The sequence below is a fragment of the Eriocheir sinensis genome, chromosome 51, assembly GCF_024679095.1.
Source record: "Eriocheir sinensis breed Jianghai 21 chromosome 51, ASM2467909v1, whole genome shotgun sequence".
Classification (NCBI taxonomy): domain Eukaryota; kingdom Metazoa; phylum Arthropoda; class Malacostraca; order Decapoda; family Varunidae; genus Eriocheir; species Eriocheir sinensis.
In genome coordinates, this window is record NC_066559.1 from 10,880,655 (window position 1) to 10,902,652 (window position 21,998).

General features: G+C 42.2%; 1 protein-coding gene across 6 annotated transcripts; it reads left to right on the forward strand.

The window, feature by feature from the left end:
* Positions 1-459: 459 nt before the first annotated feature.
* Positions 460-21,414, forward strand: LOC126982724 (TBC1 domain family member 5-like). Of its 6 annotated transcripts, XR_007735310.1 has the most exons (18): positions 460-616; positions 1,766-1,835; positions 2,390-2,467; positions 4,527-4,759; positions 4,870-5,001; positions 6,243-6,413; positions 7,689-7,777; positions 11,324-11,374; positions 11,958-12,075; positions 13,688-13,815; positions 14,188-14,333; positions 15,622-15,728; positions 16,294-16,537; positions 17,302-17,535; positions 18,446-18,651; positions 19,169-19,312; positions 19,458-21,248; positions 21,373-21,414. XR_007735310.1 is itself a non-coding variant. In XM_050835018.1 (17 exons), the coding sequence occupies exons 2-17, from the start codon at positions 1,787-1,789 to the stop codon at positions 19,608-19,610; spliced, it is 2,283 nt and encodes a 760-aa protein (XP_050690975.1). In that variant the 5' UTR covers positions 460-616; positions 1,766-1,786; the 3' UTR covers positions 19,611-21,414. The 6 variants fall into 6 exon arrangements, 5 of the variants coding, with proteins under 5 accessions (XP_050690975.1, XP_050690976.1, XP_050690977.1 ...); XM_050835018.1 differs by having other exon boundaries at positions 19,458-21,414; XM_050835019.1 differs by having other exon boundaries at positions 18,458-18,651; positions 19,458-21,414.
* The last annotated feature ends 584 nt before the right edge of the window (positions 21,415-21,998 follow it).

Here is a 21,998-nt window from a genome sequence, read left to right on the forward strand (position 1 = left end):
TTGTTGTTTTACTTGCAACAATAAACTATCAATCAATATATACGTATACAGTAGATAGATTGATACGTATGACTTAAAATAATAATAATAGTACGTAATTGGCGTCTCATTCCAGTTGTATTTGTGGGAAATAATTATAAAAAGACATCCCTGTTATTATGTTCTTACAGCAATAGGTAGATAAATATAATACAATAAATATATATACATGCACACACAAGACAGATTGACAGATATGACTAAAATGATATTACGGTGTTTCATTCCAAACTGTCCAGTGGGGGTTATGTAACAGTTATATCGTACAATGAAACCCTAAATACACTAACTTAATCCTCATAATCACCTTCAAAATAATTCCTAGTCATAATTTCTCCCTTTAAATAGAAGTTTCCTGTTATGTATGTGTAGAATAACCATAAAAAGGCATCTGTCTCACGATTGCATGACCCGGGTTTAATTTAGCTCAGAACTGTCAGAAGAAGAAGAGGAAGAGGAGGAGGAGGAAGAGGGAAGCGGCGCCACCCATCTCATATGTTGTCTTGTATTTCCCACGTCCTTATTACCACAGCGACACCCGGTCCTTTCTTCTTCTCTACCTTCCACGGCCTATAATGTGAGTTGAGGGTAAATGGTGGGAAGGGAAAAGAAATATATATACATTACTGTCATTCATAGTCTCTCATTATCAGCATTACGGAGTTACTGGACGCAGGGCAAAGCTAGGCATAACTTGTAAAGAGGCATAACTCGAAAAGTAGACATTTGCGACGGAAATGAGGTACAAAATCGTGCAATTCACTACATCTATCACCAGAAAAAACATGAACCACCTCAGAAAATCGTTTGTTGGGTGAAACGATAAATTGTCCCATATTTGTGTTGGCTGTTGGGGGGAGGGAAGTGAATCAAGTGTAATTGTTAGTGTTGGTGTGTTGTGGTGACAAGTGAGTATGTATTTGTTTTCTGAATGAGTCTATTGTACCGCAGTCTGTTGAGCGAGGCTGTTCCAGTCACGTATGGTGCGTGGGAAGTATGAGTGCTTGTATGCGTCAGTGTTAGTGTGATATGTTTGGTATTTTTGGTTGTGTGTGTTACGAATGTTGACTGCGTTGTGTAGGTATGTTTGTGGGTCAGTGTCAATGTGAGTGTTTGTGATCTTGTACATTAGTGTAAGTCTGTGTGCTTGTCTGCGTATGTGAAGAGGGTACATTTTTATCTGTTGTTTGATCCGTGTTGTGATGCCAGGCGTTCAAGTGTAAGTGTTTGTAATGAACGTGGCCGCCTTGGTGTTGATTTGTCCTAACTATCAATGTTTCTGTGTGTGTGTGTGTGAGGTACGAGTACGTTGACTGTTTGTGTTGTGTAGGTATGTTTGTGGGTCAATGTCAATGTGAGTGTTTGTGATCTTGTACATAAGTGTAAGTCTGTGTGCTTGTCTGTGTATGTGAAGAGCTGGTTAATGGCTATATCCAGCACATTAATTATTTTTCTCTTAATAATACTCTATGACATGTGCCCAGAAAAATTTGTATTAGAAGTGAAGTATATAGAATTCAAAAATGTCAAAAAAGAGTAAGGAGAATGCCATTTAGATTTTTGAGGTGGTAATAACTGACATATCTTAGTGAGGGAGAGCTTGAAAAACAGCCAAATAGCACAGTAATAGTAACCAGTCATGCTAGTCAGACTCTTTTATGTATTCACACACTCATCTGCATGTCATTGATGTGAAGTAATGGGTCTTGTTTGTCACCCCACACAGGTTTGAGAAGTCCTCACACTCATGATGGAAAGATTCCGGCCTTTGATCACGCAGTCCAGTAACTTTGTCGGTAAGTATGGCTGAAACTTTGTCTGGCATGGATTCATCCTTCACTGGTAGCATGGTAACATAATTATAGTCCAGGTCTTTCTCTACCTCTGTGGTGGATAGTGGAGTGTTTCCCATGTAGTATTGGTATGCTGGATATCCCTTCACTGGTAGCCTGGTAACATGTAGTCCCAGGTCTTTCTCTACCTCTGTGGTGGATAGTGGAGTGTTTCCCATGTGGTCTTAGTATGCAGAATATCCCCTCTCAAGGTGCATGACTTTACATTTTTCTCACTGAATTATTTATAGCAGCCACATTTTGTTCCACTCCTGTAGCTTGGTGATGTCTTCTTGTAGGAAATCCGCAGTCAAGGGGTTAAAGCCGAAATTCATTATATCGAGGTCTGTAAAAGCGAGGGTAAACAAGGAGAGGTGGAGGATGTTGAGAAAGGCTTTTATATATACTGCATCAAACTGGTAATGACTGAAAATATTGATGATGATGATGACTGTATAGTTGCCATGGAGTGTTACATGAATTTCTAGCAATGACTTTTGTGTTCCCTTCCTGTCCAGACCCGCTGACTGCCAACCTGTCCAAGGATGAGGACACCGTGTCTGTAGGAGAGGAACCCACCACCTACTTAACCTCAGGTGAGTGAAGGCTCCTCAGACACCTGGTTTATTTGAGCTTATTTCATTACGAGGAGTATTTTCTTCTTTTCTTCTTCTTGTGTTTCTTTTTCTTTGTCATCTTCTTTTCCTTATTACTTAGTATGTGAGAGCAACCAAAGAATCTCAAGCAAAATGGAGGTGTTATATCCATGAGACTTATCAATTTGGGACTAGTGGGACTTTTTTTTTTTTTTTTTTTTTTCGTGTGTGTGTGTGTGTGTGTGAAGGAGTCGACTCAAGGGCACATTATAAGGAAATCCCCATAAAGAAATGGACTAAATGGAGGTTATTTGAAAGCATATCATCAACCGTTTCACCTCATAAGAAATTATCACAAAACCTGATGTCAAACAGATGATGATGATGATGATGATACAGTACAAAGAAGGGATGTGTAGGAGCTTGGAAACTGTCTGTAAGTAGTGTAAAAAGAGTATAAAGTCACGAGTCAACCATGAGAGGGATTAACACTTTCCTTGTCATGGTGAGTATGTAATATTTGCAGTGAGGGAAGATTAGGGATTATTCTATACTCATCAATGGCAGGCAGGATTTATCTCTCTATAACTCACTCCCAAGATCTTCTCCTCACCTTCACTATGAGGAGAAAACAGTAAAATTCTCATGCACTTATCAGGAAACTCATTTCAACCGGTGCTCCCCCTGTTGGAGTGACTAATGTATAATCTTTGCTGATTGGCGTGCTTCCTAAGTGGCTAGAGAGTGATAAACAGTTCTTGCCAGTGATAGTGGTGGCAGCAGCAGGGAGAGAGGCTGTAGGGGAAGTGGAGGGATATCAGGAGACTGAGGAGGTGCAAAGGGAGAGGTAGAAGGGAGGAGACCAGCTGGGAGACTTAATAATACAAGAGCTGAAGAGGAAGGAGACTGGCTGGACGTTCGAGTAAGACCTTGAGACAGTGCTGAGGAGGGAGACATGAGAAGGATGAATATTAGAGGTAGAAGGTAGAGAGGAGGAGACCAGCTGGAAGACCAAATAATAGAAGAACTGTGAAGGGAGAGGTAAAAGGAAGGAGACTAGCTGGACGTCCGAGTAAGACCTGGAGACAGTGTTTAGAGGAAGAATGAGAAGGATGAACGGCAGGGAGGAGAGAGTATACGATGTCAAGACTGGTAGAGACTCATACCCTGTCCAACTCCATAAGGGACAATAAGGATGTTTAACAAAAAGAGAAGAAGATAAGGAGATTACAAGATACTAGACAGCCTACACATGGCAGCTCTTTAAGATGGGGTATTCACCAGACACCCTTCCCATCCATCAATACATCTGACCTCCATTTAAAAAGCTGTCAGTTGTGTTTGCCCCAGCTATAGTGAGGGTGGAGGTAGTAGTAGTTGTCGGCAGTTTCAGTGATGGTAAATTTAGTGTGATGAGTTTGTGGGAAGCCTCAGCCTCTCTACTCCTAGATGTCCTCCTTGATGTGACTTATGAAACACTTTTTGAGGGTGAGTATGAGACACTTCTTTAGCCTAGACTGATCATTGCCTTTCAGCTTCTTCATCCGACTTCTTCAGTTTTTTGTTTTTTTTAGGTTAGGTCAGGAGAGGCAGGGGTTTAGTTCATTTTAATTAAGGTTAGTTTAGGTTAGGTTAGGAAAGGCAAGAAAGGTGTATGACATCATTGTAGGGATTCCAAGTTATAAAGAACATGCCCATAATCTGATGTTAATGTTTGTTTTGCTCTTGGTCTTCCTCCTGTGCTGCCATGAAAAAAAAAAACTACTGTTGGTCTTTCCTCCCTGGTTATGGATTTCCCCCTTTCTATGACACTTTCAGAGACACTTTTAAACCAGAACTGATAATTGTCTTTCAGCTTCTTCCTCTAACTTCTTCATCTCGTTCTTTTCTTTATCTAATTTTGTTTTGCCGTTGGTCTGCCTCCTGTGCTGTCATCAGTGTTGTAGGTCTGGTCTTCACTTTGGTCTGGTCTCGGGAGGTCTGTGCTTGGTCTTGAGGTGGCTGGTCTTAAGTATAACACTGGCTGTCATATAAGAAAAACATACTCTTGGTCTTCCAGGTTCCAGCAGCGAGCGTCTGTGTGTGCGTAATGAGGACCACTTCAGCGCTAGCCAGCCGTCGCGTGTGCTGGGTGGTGGCCTGCCCTACTGCACCGAGTGGGCCGAGGTGTGCCGTTGCGCCGGGACACCAGTGATACAAACCCTGGGCCGCAGCGGGGAGATGAGGGCCAGCAGGTTCAGATCAGTCTGCTGGATGATCTACCTCCAGATCCTGCCAAAGAACCATTCTGAGGTGCGTACTCTCTGCCTCTGTCTTGGGATGGATTCCTTACAGTAGCATTCTTAACATGGGCTGCTGGAATTGACTGACTTTGAGAATGATCACGTGTTTTTCCCTTACAGTGGCTGAAGGTGATCCGGGAGGAGAGGGAGAACTATGAAACCATTCGGCTGCAGCTGATGGTGACGCCCGGCAGCCACAGCGACGAGGCCCTGGACCCCCTGCTGAACAACCCTCTCTCGCAGGACCAGGAGGTGGGACACAGCCTACGCACACTTTTATTTATTTATTAATATTATTATTATTATTTTTTTACAGCACAGGAAGCAACTCAAGGGCAACAAAAAGAAAATGTAGAAAAAAAGCCTTCTAATCGTTGCTCCCACAAAGCGAAAAGTAGAGTGGCCAAAAGATAGGTCAGTTTCTTTATTTTTTTTCTTTATTTTTTTTTTTCACCCTGTGGCACCGGTAGGCTTTTCTTTTTGGGGCCTGGTGGTTGACCCCGCCCCGATATTGTGCAGGCAAATGTTTTATAGTGGCACCATCTTGCTTGCCTCATGCTGTCCCCCGGAGCTCATTTCAAAAGTTAATCTAAGAGTCCAGGTTGTTAGGTGGTCTTCAGGACAGCATGTGGGTAGTCTTAGGCCACTTGGTTGTTAGGTGGTCTTCAGGACAGCATGTGGGTAGTCTTAGGCCACTTGGTTGTTAGGTGGTCTTCAGGACAGCATGTGGGTAGTCTTAGGCCACTTGGTTGTTAGGTGGTCTTCAGGACAGCATGTGGGTAATCTTAGGCCACTTGGTTGTTAGGTGGTCTTCAGGACAGCATGTGGGTAGTCTTAGGCCACTTGGTTGTTAGGTGGTCTTCAGGACAGCATGTGGGTAGTCTTAGGCCACTTGGTTGTTAGGTGGTCTTCAGGACAGCATGTGGGTAGTCTTAGGCCACTTGGTTGATAGATGGTCTTCAGGACAGCATGTTGGTAGTCATAGGCCACTTGGCGATGACTGAAAATTGTCATCTTGTAGTGGTGGGCAGGACTTGAACCCGGGTCCTTCAGAACACCCTGTCCGCACACTGACCACTCAGCCACCACTTCTCCGACATGCTGGTGATATTACAGCACATGCGGCGCCATGACTCCATACCCTATACTTGCCCACGGAAGTCATCTTTAGATAGCAACAGGGATTATGATAAACTAAATTTAATCATCTCTATTACTACATCTTCTTCCTCTATTCCATTCACAGGAACAACATTTAAGCAGGCATTTTTGTTATACATGAAATAATCCTTTGTGGTTTCCTTTACTGTGGAACAAAACAAAACAGAAAAAAATATTGCCAAAATCTCTTGTGGCACCATGACTGAATACTCGAATCAGTCACTCAATCAGTCAATCAGTTAATCGTTCGGTCATTCACTCACTCACACACTCAATCAATCAATCAGTTACTCAATCAGTCAGTCAATAACCAAAGTCTCCTGTCACAACAGAGTCCGTGGAACCAGTACTTTGAAGACTCGGAGCTGAAGAAGCTGGTCAGACAGGACGTGGTGCGGACCTTCCCCGAGGTGGAGTTTTTCCAGTCCCAGCGCATCCGAGACCTGATGGTGACGGTGCTGTTCTGCTACGCCCGCCAGCACCCACAGATCGGCTACAGGCAGGTGAGTAGCTGGCCCCAGGGTATATTGAAAGTGAGGTAGCTGTGGGATTGCTAGCTCTTGCGGATGTTACTTTTATCCTCCAAAACAAGTACAGTAAAACCCCGATTATCTGAAATGGAAGGGGGGAAGCCTCTTTCGGATAAGCCGATTTTTCGGATAATCCGGATTAATGGCCGCCATTTTGATCGCCGCCAGTTTGATCGTCGGCATTGTGTCTTGCTTTCTCGTTTGCCGCCGACTGACGATGTAAACAATGAAACCAAACAAACACACGCTACGCTAAACAAAGTAGTACGCTTAAAACATGTGATGTAAATGTTTTATTGTATGTTTGTCTGTGTGTCTCCTTGTCTGGACCAGTGTATGTTGATACTTGTGAGCGTTGCAGATCTGAATTGTGAATGTTGCAGAGTGCGATTGTGAATGGTTGTGCAAGCTTGCAAGTGTGACCTTGATGCATCGTGCAGGTGGAGACACAGTATGATGACTCATATTATCGCGCAACTCGTATGTTGGAAGGGGAATGTGGCATGGAGTGGAGAGGGGAGTCGTGTTTGTGTCGTTGTCTTGAGAGTACGGTGTGAGAGTAGTCGTGCAGTAGTTTGTTCGTTCGCCGCACCTACGTCCTTGCTGGGGCGAAGGTGCGGACGTGGTGTTGTTGAGAGTTTGTTTAATGTTTTTTGTCTAATACATTGATCTATTCGTTACAAGCTATTTCGGCAATACGTATTAGAAAGCATATTCATTTTAACTGTTCTTATCAATTTTAAATGTGTTAATATAGTACATATGTAGTTACTTTTATTTATTTTTGATGTTTTATAACGTTTTAGTATAGAAAAAAAAATTTTTTAATTGCATTATCCAGATCAATTTCAGATAATCCGGTTTTTCGGATAATCCGCTTTCGGATAATCAGGGTTTTACTGTAATTTGATAGGCACAGATTTGGCCTTCACTGGTAGCCTGGTAACATATAGTCCCAGGTCCTTCTCTGCCTCTGTGGTGGTTAGTGGAGTGTTTCCCATGTGGTATTGGTATGCTGGATATCCCCTCCCAAGATGCAGGACAACATTTTTCTTCATTGAATTGTATCAGACACTTTTTGTTCCATTCCTGTAGCTTGGTGAGGTCTTCTAGGAAATCCACAGTCAAGGGGTTAAATGTAAGCACTTGTAATACTCCCAAAACTATCAGGTACATCAGTGTCTAGTTAATATTCTCTATTGCTCTATTGAAGCCACCTTTCTATGTCACTTGTCCTTTTGGCCGCAGGGAATGCACGAGGTCTTGGCCCCACTGATATTTGTCCTCCACTGTGACCACCAAACCCACCAGCACGCCCAGGAGATGGACCCTGCCCCGTAAGTCCCTCCACAGCCTTTTATTATTATTATTATTATTATTATTATTATATGTTACTGATCATGAGCCTCACAGAAGAGCATAAAAGCCATGATACTTTCTTAGTCTACTGGATTGAATGGATGGTCAGAGCTCCTTCTTCCCTTTCTCCCTTAGTGTGAAGAAGGATTTTAAGTGTGGTGTGTTGTAAGGAAGTTTATATCCTTATACTGTATACCCTTGAAATATGTTTATACTCTTTAATTCCCTTTTGGTACTCTTGATGTAAGTTATGTACGCTTCAATTCCCTTTATGTACACTCCTTGATTTAAGTCTGTATCCTGTAATGCCCTTTTTATTCCCTTTTATTTGATGCCCTTGAAGTCTATAGCTACACTTGACTTGTCTCTGGCATTGAAAAGAATAGAAACAGTTAGCAGAAGGGATCTCTAACTCTTGGAATGATGATTTCTTAATTCCTTTCCTAATTCTCTTCTTTCATTGCCGTTTATTCCTACCCTTAATTCATCTCCTGTATGGAAAAATGTTAGCAAAAGGGATTTCTGATTAACTCTAGGAATGATGATTTCTTAATTCCTTTCCTAATTTTAATTCATCTCCTGTATGGAAAAATGTTAGCAAAAGGGATTTCTGATTAACTCTAGGAATGATGATTTCTTAATTCCTTTCCTAATTCTCTTCTTTCATTGCCATTTATTCCTACCCTTAATTCATCTCCTGTATGGAAAAATGTTAGCAAAAGGGATTTCTGATTAGGTTTGGTAATGAGGAGGATTATTTTGTCCGTGACCATTTCCTGTTTCTCACGTTGCGATTATGTGAGTGTGTGATGGCTTACTCCTCTTTCCCTTTCTCTTATTCCACATCCATCATGCAGGTTGACAGAGTATCAGCTGTGAGTACCCTTCCGTCATTCATCCTCTATGTTACACTGTGAGATTATGACCTGGGACTTTGTTTATCTCCATTTTGAACACAAGTCCTGTATTCTCAAATGCTTCTGGCTCTCACAAATATTTTTCAAGCCAACAGAGGAGATTAGTCGGGTTCTCATGAGTGGTTTTTATGTTCATGTTGCAGAAGCCTTGTCAAACTATCACTAGGCTCATAATACTAGCCGTGGAAATGCTAACATAATCTCTACCAAAACCTTGTCAAACTATCACTAGGCTCATAAAACTACCCATGGAAATACTACCACCACAACCTCTATGAGAGCCTTGTTAAACTATCACTAGGCTCATAAAAGTACCTGTGGAAATTCTAACACAACAACCTCTACCAAAGCCTTGTTAAACTATTACTAGGCTCCTAAAACTACCCATGGAAATACTACCACCACAACCTCTATGAAAGCCTTGTCAAACTATCACTAGGCTCTTAAAACTACCCATGGAAATACTACTACCACAACCTCTACCTAAGCCTTGTTAAACTATCACTAGGCTCTTAAAACTACCCATGGAAATACTAGCACCACAACCTCCATGAAAGCCTAGTCAAACTATCGCTAGGCTCTTAAAACTACCCATGGAAATATTACCACCACAACCTCTATGAAAACCTTACCGAATGTGTGTGTGTGTAGGCCTGAAATGTGTGAGAATATGGGTCTTTCCTATCACTATTTTTTTACTCATTAGCTCCTGGAAGTCTATCACAGTGTATATGTTTCAGCACTTCCCTCCTAATGCCTTATTTTCTCTAAAGTTCAATCGCTTATGTTTATATATTTAAAAATGTATAGGCGTTGTAACGTTCAGTATTTTTACCTAGATTTGTTTTTGAGGTTCTTGATCCCCCATAATTCTTTTCATCCAGATTCTTGTGTATTGACATTTATCCTCGTTGTTTGAAGATGTTAGTATCTCTCTAAAATATTAATGTTTGATTGACATGAGGCCTGAGTTGGCTATGATGTTATATACCTTCATCCATGGTCCTCTCTTGGTTGATTTCTTACCTTCTATGCTGTGTACTCTCATTGCATCCACATGTCTTTGTTTACCCAGGTAGTTAGCTCAGGGACACTATTTATATATGCATACCTTCATGTTGCACTTCTGGTCCTTGCTGTTGTGTAAAGTGCATTTATTCAACCCATGATGGAAACAAATACAACTGTTTGCACCTTAGCAGAACAGAATGCCGCAAGCAGCAGTTGTGTGCTTTGCAAAATGCAGGTCTTAATGCCATGACAGGTTGCAATGAAAGGGCATCAAGGGAAAAATAAATTGATATTGCCGCAAACCAATAAAGGCAGGGAAGTACCTATCTGAGAGGAGGTGTCTGTGAGGCTAATAGTGGCTAGTAAGAACAATGGGAGGATGCATTTACTAAAGGGTTGGGATGGTTGGTAAAGTTAGTGAAGTGAATGAGGGGCTTGTGAAGGTAGTAAGAACACTGGGAGCATGTACGTACTACCTGTTAAAGAATTGGCATGTTGCACAAATTTGGTGGAGTTGTAGAGTGCTGGAGGTAGTGAGAACAATGAGAGAATATACTAAAGGTTTGGCTTGGCTGGTAGAGTTGGTGTAGGGGTGAGTTATTGAGTTGTGGTGGAGGTGGCAAGAAATCATTCACACAAGGGGTTTTGTCACCAAGTTGAAAAGAAGGGAAGAGTGAAGTGACAAAGTTGGTGTGTAGGAGTAAGGTGGTAGCCAGAGGTGTGAGACAAGGGCCCAGTGTAGAGCTAACAAAGGAGGGTTGTGAATATGCAACCATGTGAGAAAGATGTATGTGGTTGAACTTAAGCGGTTCATCTTTACCAGCTATAGGTAGGTAGATAGATTTTTAGATGAGTAGATAGATAGATGTAGAGTTAACATAGGTGGGTTGTGAATATGCAACCATATGAAAAATATAGTATATGTAGTCAGGCTTCTAGTATTTCATCATTACCAGCTATAGGTACACAGATCGGACTTAAGATGGATAAATTGATAGACGTTATTTTTGAGAGAGGTTTAGCAAATGAAAATACGTATGGACAGTGGATAAGGTTACATGCATTTACGTAAAGAAGTATGTTAATGGTTTGGCTTCTCGCAGTTCATCATTACCAACTATAGGTACACAGATCGGACTTAAGATGGATAAATTGATAGACATTATTTTTGAGAGAGGTTTAGCAAATGAAAATACGTATGGACAGTGGCTAAGGTTACATGCATTTACGTAAAGAAGTATGTTAATGGTTTGACTTGTAGCAGTCCATCATTACCAGCTGTAGATACATAGATAGAACTTTAGATGAATAGACGTTATTTTCAAGAGAGGTTTAGCAAATGAAAATACGTATGGATGATGGATAAGGTTACATGCATTTATATAAAGAAGTATGTTAATGGTTTGGGTTCTAGCAGTCCATTATTACCAGATGGATAAATAGATAGACATTATTTTCTCAAGACGCTTAGCAAATGAAAATACGTATGGATGATGGATAAGGTTACATGCATTTACGTAAAGAAGCATGTTAATGGTTTGGGTTCTGGCAGTCCATCATTACCATTGGCTAAACATAACTGTCCTCCCCTTCCAGGAACGTGCTGCAGGAGCTGATGGACGAGGCGTACCTTGAACATGATGCTTTGTGAGTGTGCTTAGTAATCAGCCTCTCTGTGTAGACCAAGGAAGAGTAACTAGCCTGCTCATCATTTCTCTTTTTTTTTTCTCTTCTTGTTTTTCATTTTTGTTTTCTTTATTTATTTTTGTCTTTCTCTCTTTTCATTTTTCTTTTTTTCTTTCTTTCTCTCAGTCTTTCTTTTTTTTCTTTCATTTTTGTTTTCTTTCTTTCAATCTTTTTTTTTCTCATTTTTGTTTTCTTTCTTTCTCTTTATTTTTTTCTCTTTGTCTTTCTCTCTTTCATTTTTGTTTTCTTTCTTTCTTTCAATCTTTCTTTCTTTCAGTCTAATTTCTTCTTCATTTATTTATTTATTTCATATTATTATTCTTTATATCATGGTCAGCAGTTCAAGACATGTCAGCTGCTAGATTTCAACCTCATATAGAGACAAAATACATAGACTTGCCTGATGTTTTAATGTTAGATTGTATGTTGTTGACTGAGCTGCTAATAAGATTTTGTGTGTTATTTTATTATTATTACATGTTCAGAAAATCACCTTTCATCAGACCACAGTGACCAGTTAACCTTTACTGTCCTCCCCTGCCAGTGCCTTGTTTGAGGGCGTCATGAAGGGGCTGGAGTCCTGGTACGTGGTGACGGAGCACCCCAACCACCCCAACCCTCGCTCCACCATGCTCACCGCCCAGCCCTTCGCACGCCCCCAGGTGAGTAAGCTTTTATTTCTCTTACCATTTCCATTCTTTTGTAACTTCGTTCTCTATTATTTTCATTATTTAGTACTTCCATTCTTTATTTTTTATTTTGTTTGTTATTTCCGTTCTCTAGTATTTTCATTCCTTATTGTTTACTTCTTTTGTATTTCCATTCGTTGTCATTTATGTCCTTTAGTCAACCATGGTCACTGCCCAGCCCTTTGCACGCCCCCAGGTGGTTTGAGGCTCAGTTGATTTATGTGTGTAGTTATATCATGTTCTTTTTGTTCTTATGTTCTTTTGGTGGGAGCCTTGTGAGTACCACCGTTCTGTCTCTCCCTTCATTCTTGTTGCTGTCTCCTGTATTTTTGTCCTTCATCCTCACCCTGTTTTTCATGTCTCTTTCTCTGCAGTTACCCCTCTGCCTCTTTGTTCTTATGTTCTTTGTTGCTATGTTCTTTTGGTGGGAGCCTTGTGAGTACCACCGTTCTGTCTCTCCCTTCATTCTTATTGCTGTCTCCTGTATTTTTGTCCTTCATCCTCACTCTGTTCTTTATGTCTCTCTCTCAGCAGTTATCCCTCTGCCTCTTTGTTCGTATGTTCTTTGTTGCTATGTTCTTTTGGTGGGAGCCTTGTGAGTACTACCGTTCTGTCTCTCCATTCTCGTTGCTGTCTCCTGCATCTTTGTCCTTCATCCTCACTCTGTTCTTCATGTCTCTCAGCAGTTATCCCTCTGCCTCTTTGTTCGTATGTTCTTTGTTGCTATGTTCTTTTGGTGGGAGCCTTGTGACTACTACCTTTCTCTCCCTTCATTCTCGTTGCTGTCTCCTGCATTTTTGTCCTTCATCCTCATCCTGTTTTTCATGTCTCTCTTTCAGCAGTTACCCCTCTGCCTCTTTGTTTGTATGTTCTATGTTGCTATGTTCTTTTGGTGGGAGCCTTGTGACTACTACCTTTCTCTCCCTTCATTCTCGTTGCTGTCTCCTGCATTTTTGTCCTTCATCCTCATCCTGTTTTTCATGTCTCTTTCAGCAGTTATCCCTCTACCTCTTTGTTCTTATGTTCTTTTGGGGGAGCCTTGTGAGTACCACCGTTCTGTCTCTTCCTTCATTCTCGTCGCTGTCTCCTGCATTTTTGTCCTCATCCTCACCCTGTTCTTTATGTCTCTCTCAGCAATTATCCCTCTGCCTCTTTCTTTTCTTTCACCATTCTGTCTCTCATTTTCACCATTTTCTTTGTTGTTTTTCTCCTCTCTCCATCACACAGTAGAGTTAGTCCTTTCTTCAGTGCCTCCTGCCTGACTTGAACATTCTCAAGGAGGGAGTATCAAGACACCTCTCCAAATGATTTTGACTCTGTTTTGGAAGTCTTCTGTGGTACACTATTTGCAGGAGCAGTGGCAGCATTTTTTTAATTTTTTCATTATATAGTATTTTATTTTTGCCCTTGAGCTGCTTCCTTTTCTGTAAAAAAAATGGGTGTTTTTCTCCATTATCTACATTTTTGGTGCTTGTCTGACTGTGTTACTAATTGATGTACGGTATATATCAGTCCAGCGTGATGCAGTTTCTTTCTTTCTTTCTTTCTCTTATTTATTTCTTTATTATTTTTTTCATGTCACCAGGACGTGGGTCCCACCAACCAGCTGGTCCAGAAGCTGACAACCATCCACGACACCTTGCTGCAGCGGCACGACCCAGCGCTGTACAACCACCTGGCGCGCCTTGAGATTCCCCCACAGATCTATGGCATGTGAGTCACCAAGCGGGAGCACTGCAATTACCTAACAACATCTTTCATTCTTTCTAAAGTTGGTGCATGCATCTTAAGGGACTTATTTGACTGTCAAGCTTAATGTAACTGATAAACATTTGACTCTGAAAAACCTAATAAACTGTGAGACCTTCCAAATAGCCGACATCCAGATTTCTTCACTCATTCTTCACCTCAAACCCCTTTAGCTGCACTGTAATTATCCAACACTATATTTCTTGCTCTTTTGAAATTAGTGCATGCATCCTATGGGCCTCATGTAACTAAAGCTTATATTAACAGATAAAAAAACACTAATCAGTCGTGACCTAAACAGATGTTCAGTTTTCACTCACACCTCTCACTCTTCAGCCGCTGGATCCGCCTCCTGTTTGGGCGAGAGTTTCCGCTGCAGGACCTCCTCATGGTGTGGGACGCAATCTTCTCCGACATCCATCCTTCCTTCCCCTTGGTGGACTACCTTACCGTGGCTATGCTGTCCTTCATCAGGGAGCCTTGTGAGTACTATCTTTTCATCTCTGCCTTCGTTCTCGTCGCAGTCTCCTGCATTTTTGTCCCTCATTCTCACCCTGTTTTTATATATCTTTCCCTCAGCAATTATCCTTCTGCCTCTTTCTTCTCCTTCATCACTGTCTTTCATTTTCACCAGTCATTCTCTTTGTCATTTTTCTTACTCTCTCCATCACACAGTAGAGTTAGTCCTTTCTCCAATGCTCATCCACTGCCTATCCATTTTGTTGGTGGTATCCCCCTGACACAATTTCCCTTAATCTTGCTTTCATATGCTCTCAAACACATCTACCTTCACACACAGCACACTCAGCTCACAACCGAGAGAGCCCAGGTTCGATTCCCGGGCGCAGTGGAAAAATTTGGTCGGCTTTTCTGATACCCTACGCCCCTGTCCACCCAGCAGTGAATGGGTACCAGGTATTAATCAGCGGGGGTTGTGTCCTGTCTCCTGGGATCTGTTCCCTTCTATAATTCCTTCCCCTTCTGTCTCTCTCCGGCATATGACCACAGATGTTGTGCCGACTAAACCAAACTTTCCAACTTCATTTTAATCACATGCCCAGACAGACCACTCCAGAACCCCGTGCTTCACCTGTTCAACCACTCCACATATCACTTCCCTGACTAAAACCTAAACCCTTATTAAAACTCTTACGCATCCTCATTGCAGTGGACTAGTAATGGCTGAAGATGATGATAAACTGCTAGCAAATGAAATCCTAATATCATATGTACATTGTATCAAATAAGGTTTTTGGGCAGATTATAAATTAGAAGAAAAAGCGTGATTCTTATTTCTGTTTATCTGTAGGTACAACACTCTGTTCTCTCTCCTGGAGCAGCGAATAGCAGTTTTTGCTTTGCTTTCTCTTGAATAGTTAGCCATGGTAGATGTCTTCAGTTTTCCTTGTTCATACACCCTCCTTCTTGCAATGTTACCAGAAGGGAGTGTATTAACCCATCCGCTGCGATTGGCACGGATTTGGGCTTCACTGGTAGCCTGGTAACATATACTCCCAGGTCTTTCTCTGCCTCTGTGGTGGATAGTGGAGTGTTTCCCTTGAGGTATTGGTATGCTAGATATCCCCTCCCAATGTGCAGGACTACATTTTTATCATTGAGTTGTAGCAGCCACTTTTTGTTCCATTCCTGTAGTTTGGTGATGTCTTCTAGGAAATCCGCAGTCAAGGGGTTAACGAAAACAGGAGAATTCTGTCATGCTTGAAGGGACATGACTAACAGCAGCTTGACATCCCTTCCTTTCCCTCACAGTGTTGACCGGCGACTACACGACTTGCCTCAAGTTCCTGATGCGCTACCCAGCTGCCGCCGACGTCCAGTACATCATCCAGCTGGCTCTGCACCTCCGAAACCCCAAGGTGAATAGGGAACACCGAAGTCTACCTGTGTCAAGGATCAGTGGATTTTACCCTACTGAAATTTTCCGACTCTCAAATCCACTATTTTCAAAGGCCAAAATGGGGATCAGTTGGGTTCTCTTGAGTGTTTTATTAGGTTCATGGTACAGAGGAAGAGTCAAACTACCACCAGAGTCATAAAACTACCCCTGGAAATGCCTAAAACCCCTGTTATCTCCATTACTCACATTCACTATTTCCAAAGGCCAAAAACTGAATCAAATGGGTTCTCTTGAGTTCTTTTTTAGGTTAATGGTGCAGAGGAAGAGTCAAACTGCCACTGGAAATGCCTTAAACCCCCTCTATCTCCATTACTCACATTCACTATTTCCAAAGGCCAAAAACTGAATCAAATGGGCTCTCATGAGTGCTTTTTTAGGTTCATGGTACAGAGGAAGAGTCAAACTACCACCAGGGTCATAAAACTGCCACTGGAAATGCCTAAAACCCCTACGAAAGCCTTGTTATATAAATGTTCTTTTGTACCGAAATGTCCTGGCCCTCAGACTATACCCTACCCTTCCAGCAACACCCCAGGCCGCCCGGGTACTCCAGCTCGGCCCCCCACCACCTGCCTACTGTTGGGGGGCGGCCCGACGTGCACCGCGCCCCCCAGCTTGCGGCAGTCTCGTCTAGCGTTGCCCGGTCGTCCAGTGTCCCGCGCACCCAAGCAGGGAACATGAGGGCTGACCAATCCGAGGAAGCCCAAACATACAATAGCTCGGTGCGAAGACTCTCCTCGCCTAATGCCTTCACTGACCCTCTCAATGGTAAGGGGAAGGACGGGACCTCTCTCATCGGAAGGCTGATTTCCCCCAATAAAGGAGATGGCTCAAGGGCAACAAAAAGAGTAGAAAAAAAAAAAAAAAAGCTCGCTGCTTCTGTAGTTACTTGTAGTGGTTGAAACGAGGACATTTTTTGTGGTTACGGAAGAATGAGCATGTGTGTGTGTGTGTGTGTGTGTATAGTCAACTTGTATTACTGCTGTTGTTCTACTGTTTCTACTACTATTGTTCACTTACTGCTGTTCTGTTGTATTCATTGTTACTTGTCTGAAACTGAGATATTTTTCTGCCATTACGTAAGAATAGGTGATGTTTGTGTGTGTGCGTGTGTGTATTTACCTAGTTGTAGTATATAGGGCCTGAGCTAGCCGTGTGGTCCCGTCTCTATATCAATATTTGTCCAGTTTTTTCTTCAAATTCATCCACACTCTTTGCTTCCATCAGTTCTTCTAATTCATTCCAGGTATATATATTTCTATGTGTGTGTACAGTCGTCCCTCAAATAGTACGGTTTCCAATAGTTCGGTTTCGGTTTTATACGGACTGTCATAGAAGATCTTTTTAGGATTTTTTAATTTCATGCTCATCGGGAAATTCAAAAATCCTAAAAAAATCTTCCACGAAAATCCACATAAAACCGAAACCAAACTGTTGGAAACCGTACTATTTGAGGGACGACTGTATTACCTGGTCATAGCATTATTTTGACTCCGATCTAGCGTGTAACCTGAAGCTCTATGTCATTGCAGCTGCCGTCATCTTCAGCAACAGTGAGAGCAAGAGCAGCAGTAACCGGATGAGCCGAGGCGACGCTGGGAAGAGCTTTGACAGTAGCGGTGTGAGTGGTCCGGGTGGCAGCAACAGGGCCAGCAAGGTGGTGTCCGGCCTGGTGAAGCTGGGAGGCAAACTCGGCCGCCCCAAGGAGTTGCCTGTTTCCCGCCACCTGTCCATCCAGTCACCCCCAACGCCACCTTCCACCACAGGTACACAACGCAGCAAGAGACCTGTAAGATTCCTCATGCTGACATCAATAGGTTAAAGCAGGAATCAATACCCTCCCTCACTGCAGCAAGAGGCCTGTAAGATTCCTCATGCTGACATCAATAAGGTTAAAGCAGGAATCAATACCTTCCCTCACTACAGCAAGAGGCCTGTAAGATTCCTCATGCTGACATCAATAAGGTTAAAGCAGGAATCAATACCTTCCCTCACTACAGCAAGAGACCTGTAAGATTCCTCATGCTGACATCAATAAGGTTAAAGCAGGAATCAATACCTTCCCTCACTACAGCAAGAGGCCTGTAAGATTCCTCATGCTGACATCAATAAGGTTAAAGCAGGAATCAATACCCTCTCCACTACAGCAAGAGGCCTGTGAGGTTGACTAGCTGCCCATGACATCAATAATATATGACAACATTAGACTTTCAGGAACCAGGGAGATCTTTTCACCTCATCCCATAGTCATTACCCAACTAATAATACTGTCTTATTTAGTGTATGTTAATTTTCTCTGGGTGATTACTAGTTTAACCCGTCTGCTGCGATTAGCACAGATTTGATTTTCACTGGTAGCCTGGTAACATATAGTCCCAGGTCTTTCTTTGCCTGTGGTGGATAGTGGAGTGTTTTCCATGTGGTACTGGTATGCTGGATATCCCCTCCCAAGGTGCAGGACTTTACATTTTTCTTCATTGAACTGTAGCAGCCACTTTTTGCTTCATTCCTGTAGCTTGGTGATGTCTTCTTGTAGGAAATCCACAGTCGAGTGGTTAATATCTCTACCAGAATTCTTTTATTTTCAAGAGTTTGGTGCATGGAAATTAGATAGAAAGAGGATAGGGTACAGAAAACATCATGCAAAGAATTTATATACATGTTTAATTTCTCCAGCATTGTTCACAGCAGCAGCCCAGGCCCAGAGTGAGCAGTGTGTGGCCTCATCCTCCGTCATGAAGGAGTTGTCTGTGGTGAGAAGCAGGTCAGTGCCGGAGGGGGAGAGTGAGAGAGCGCCTGCCGACCAGTCCTTCACGGCACAGTCCTCAGAAGACAGCGAAGAAGAAAGTTCAGAAAAGAAGCCTTCAACGGACCAAGAATGGGTAAGAAAGTCCAAGGATAAGTATGTGATAGTAAAGCAAATATATGCACTAAAATGTTCTAAATTCAGTAGGGCTCCAGATAGTGCAGGAATTAATTGTAGTTGAAATGATTGTATATATATGTCTGCTTGTGATTGCTATTTCCTATAATCCACACTTGGTCTATCATGTCTTGACCCATCTGCTGCAATTGGCACGGATTTTTCCTTCACTGGTAGCCTGGTAACATATAGTCCCAGGTCTTTCTCTGCCTTTGTGGTGGACAGTGGAGTGTTTCCCATGTGGTATTGGTGTGCTGGATATCCCCTCCCAAGGTGCAGGACTTTACATTTTTTCTCATTGAATTGTATCAGCCACTTTTTGTTCCATTCCTGTAGCTTGGTGTTGTCTTCTTGTAGGAAAGCTGCTGTCAGGGGGTTAACTCAAAATCCAAAACCAGAAGTAACTTGAACCCTTGAGTCTTGGGAAATAAAGTAAGGGAGGGGAAGGTTCCTGACCACATTGTTGTGTCTTGCAGAGTCTGAGTGTGGAAGACTTGTCAGCCGTGTGTCTTGGGTGTGCCATGAACCTGTCCCACCACACGGCCTCCATCAGGACCAGGCTGGAGCAACTTGGACAGCCAGACCTCACCTTACGCACTGCCCTGGACGGCATCTCAGAGGTAAACAAACCCTTCAGTCCAGTGTTCCCTAAACTTTTTTCACTGCGACCATGACTTACTTGGAAGCTTCACAGAGTTTCAGGCGATGAAATAACCAACTATTTTTTATGTTTATGAGAAAGTAAAACCAGAATCTCCCTCACAGGTCATAGAAACACTGTCCAATGTCCGAAGCCAAGGGATGAAGAGCTCCTGTACCAGCAGCAGCGCCTCCAATGGACAGAGCGAGGGGGTGCCCGTCCCCGTGCCGCCCCGACCCAGGCCCATCCCCCACCACCCCCACCTGCCCACCTCCTGAGCCGCAGTGCATGTTGGTAGTCATCAGTAATCGCCGTTATGTTCCCAGTATGTGTGTGAGATAGGGACCAGAAATACTGAGGGGAATTTTTCGAGAGCTCGTTGAAGATTTTTGGCATTTTTAGCATCACTCTGGGTGTCTTTTACTCTCGTCTTCTCCCACTAGTCTTGTTTTACTTTTTCATCCATAGCGTCATTTTTAGCTCCACTCTGGGTGTGTATTTTCATCTACTCTGCTCCCGCCAATCCTGTTCTTCTTTTTCTTTCATAGCGTCATTTTTAGCTGCACTCTGGGTATGTATTTTCATCTACTCTGCTCCCACCGATCCTGTTTTTCTTTTTCTTTCATAGCGTCATTTATAGCATCACACAGGGTATTTTCCTTTTCTTTACTCCCACTAGCCTTGTTTTTCCTCCATTGTATCATTCTGGGTATCCATTTTCCCCTCGTCTGCCCACACCAGTCTGTTTTTTCTTCCACTCACAGAAGAAGTTTTGGTGCTCTCTTCCTTATCGTAGGTTTAGAATCTCCTTTTACGGCACCTTTTGTTCAGTTCTGACCTCAGTTATGTGGTTAAAAAGTAGGATTGTTGTCTCCTCTCATCTTCATATATCAGTCAGTATTTTCCTTCCACTGATAAAACAAAACAGCCCTGATGGTCTTCTCTGGTAAATTGGCTCAGAATCTCCACTTTTTTATCTTAACAGTTATGGAGTTCTGATGTCAGTTTTGAGAAGAGAAATCCAGTTATTCTCTCACCTTCACATATCAGTTAGTATTTTCCTTCCAGTGACAGAAACAAAGCAGTCTTGATGATCTTCTCTGGTCAATTGGCTCAGAATCTCTCATTAGTCATTAAGTACTATCAGCCCTTGGAGTTATGATTTCAACCTTGACAAGAACTAAAAATACAAAAAGTTCTCATCTCCTCTTCACACACAAGCCCATGTTTTCTTCCCCATCTAGAGACAGTTGTGGTGATTTTATCCTGAAAATGGGTTTAGAATCTCTTGATCTTTCATCTCAGGTATTGAACTCCCAACCTTTGATATCTGATTTTGACATCAAGAACAAAAAACATTGCCTGTTGTAAGGTTGAGTGTTGGAGGTGTACATAGTCTTTGTAGGTGGCCACAAGATTCTAGTTTGAGGGAGGAGATCAGTGCAGAGATTTCAAGAGATTTTCCCTAAATTTCCAGTTAGCAGGTAGAGTTTCAGATACATACAGTGATTGGAGAATGGAGGAAAGTCTCTCTCACAACATCAGGTGTCTAGTTGGTCACAGGATTATAGTTTGGGAAAAGAAATCAGCCCAGAGCTTTCAAGAGATATTCCCTAAATTTCCAGGCAGTAGATATTCAGATACACAAATTGATTGGGTAACGGAGGAAAGTCTTTCTCCCAAAATCAGTTATCTAGTTGGTTACACGATTATAATTTGAGGGAAGAAATCCAGAGTCCAAAGATTTCAAGAGATCTTCCCTATATATTCAGACAGTAGATAGAGATTCCAATACACAAGTTGATTAGAGAATGAAGGATAGTCTTTCTCCCAACATCGGGGAAGAAATCAGTCAAGAGGTTTCAAGAGATGTTCCCTAAATTTCCAGATAGTAGACAGAGATTCAGACACACAAGGTGACTGGAGAATGAAGGATAGTCTTTCTCCCAACATAAGGGGAAGTAATTACTGATCAGTCTAGGGGTTTCAAGAGATGTTCCCTAAATTTCCAGATAGTAGACAGAGATTCAGATACACAAGGTGAGTGGAGAATGAAGGATAGTCTTTCTCCCAACATCAGGGGAAGTAATCACTGATCATTCTAGGGGTTTCAAGAGATGTTCCCTAAATTTCCAGATAGTAGACAGAGATTCAGACACACAAGAACTGGAGAATGAAGGATAGTCTTTCTCACATCAGGGGAAGAAATCAGTCCAGGGGTATCAAGAGATCTTCCCAAAATTTCCAGAGACATCAGGGAAGAAATCAGTCTAGGGGTATCAAGAGATCTTCCCAAAATTTCCAGAGACATTGTAGGTTGGACCACTGATTGACATGACCGTGAGAGACTTGTGTCAGGATATATGCTGTGGTATGGGATGAGAGGGAACCTTTTTCTTTGTTTTATCTCAGTGCCATAACATCCTCAATAGTTACTTGTGATCAACTGAGTGACTGACATTAAATTAAGGGTCCTTCCTAATTGACTGAGCTTATGAAGAAGAACTTTGATGGAGATGAGAAGAGACAATTTTCTTTCTTTGTCCTCAGGAAAGTGCCATAACCTCCTTGTGTTTCCTTTTAAGCAGTTAAGTGATTAGATTAAGGGTGAACTCATTCCGAATTAACTTAAGCTTGTGAAGAAGTGCTCTGGTGGATACAGGAAG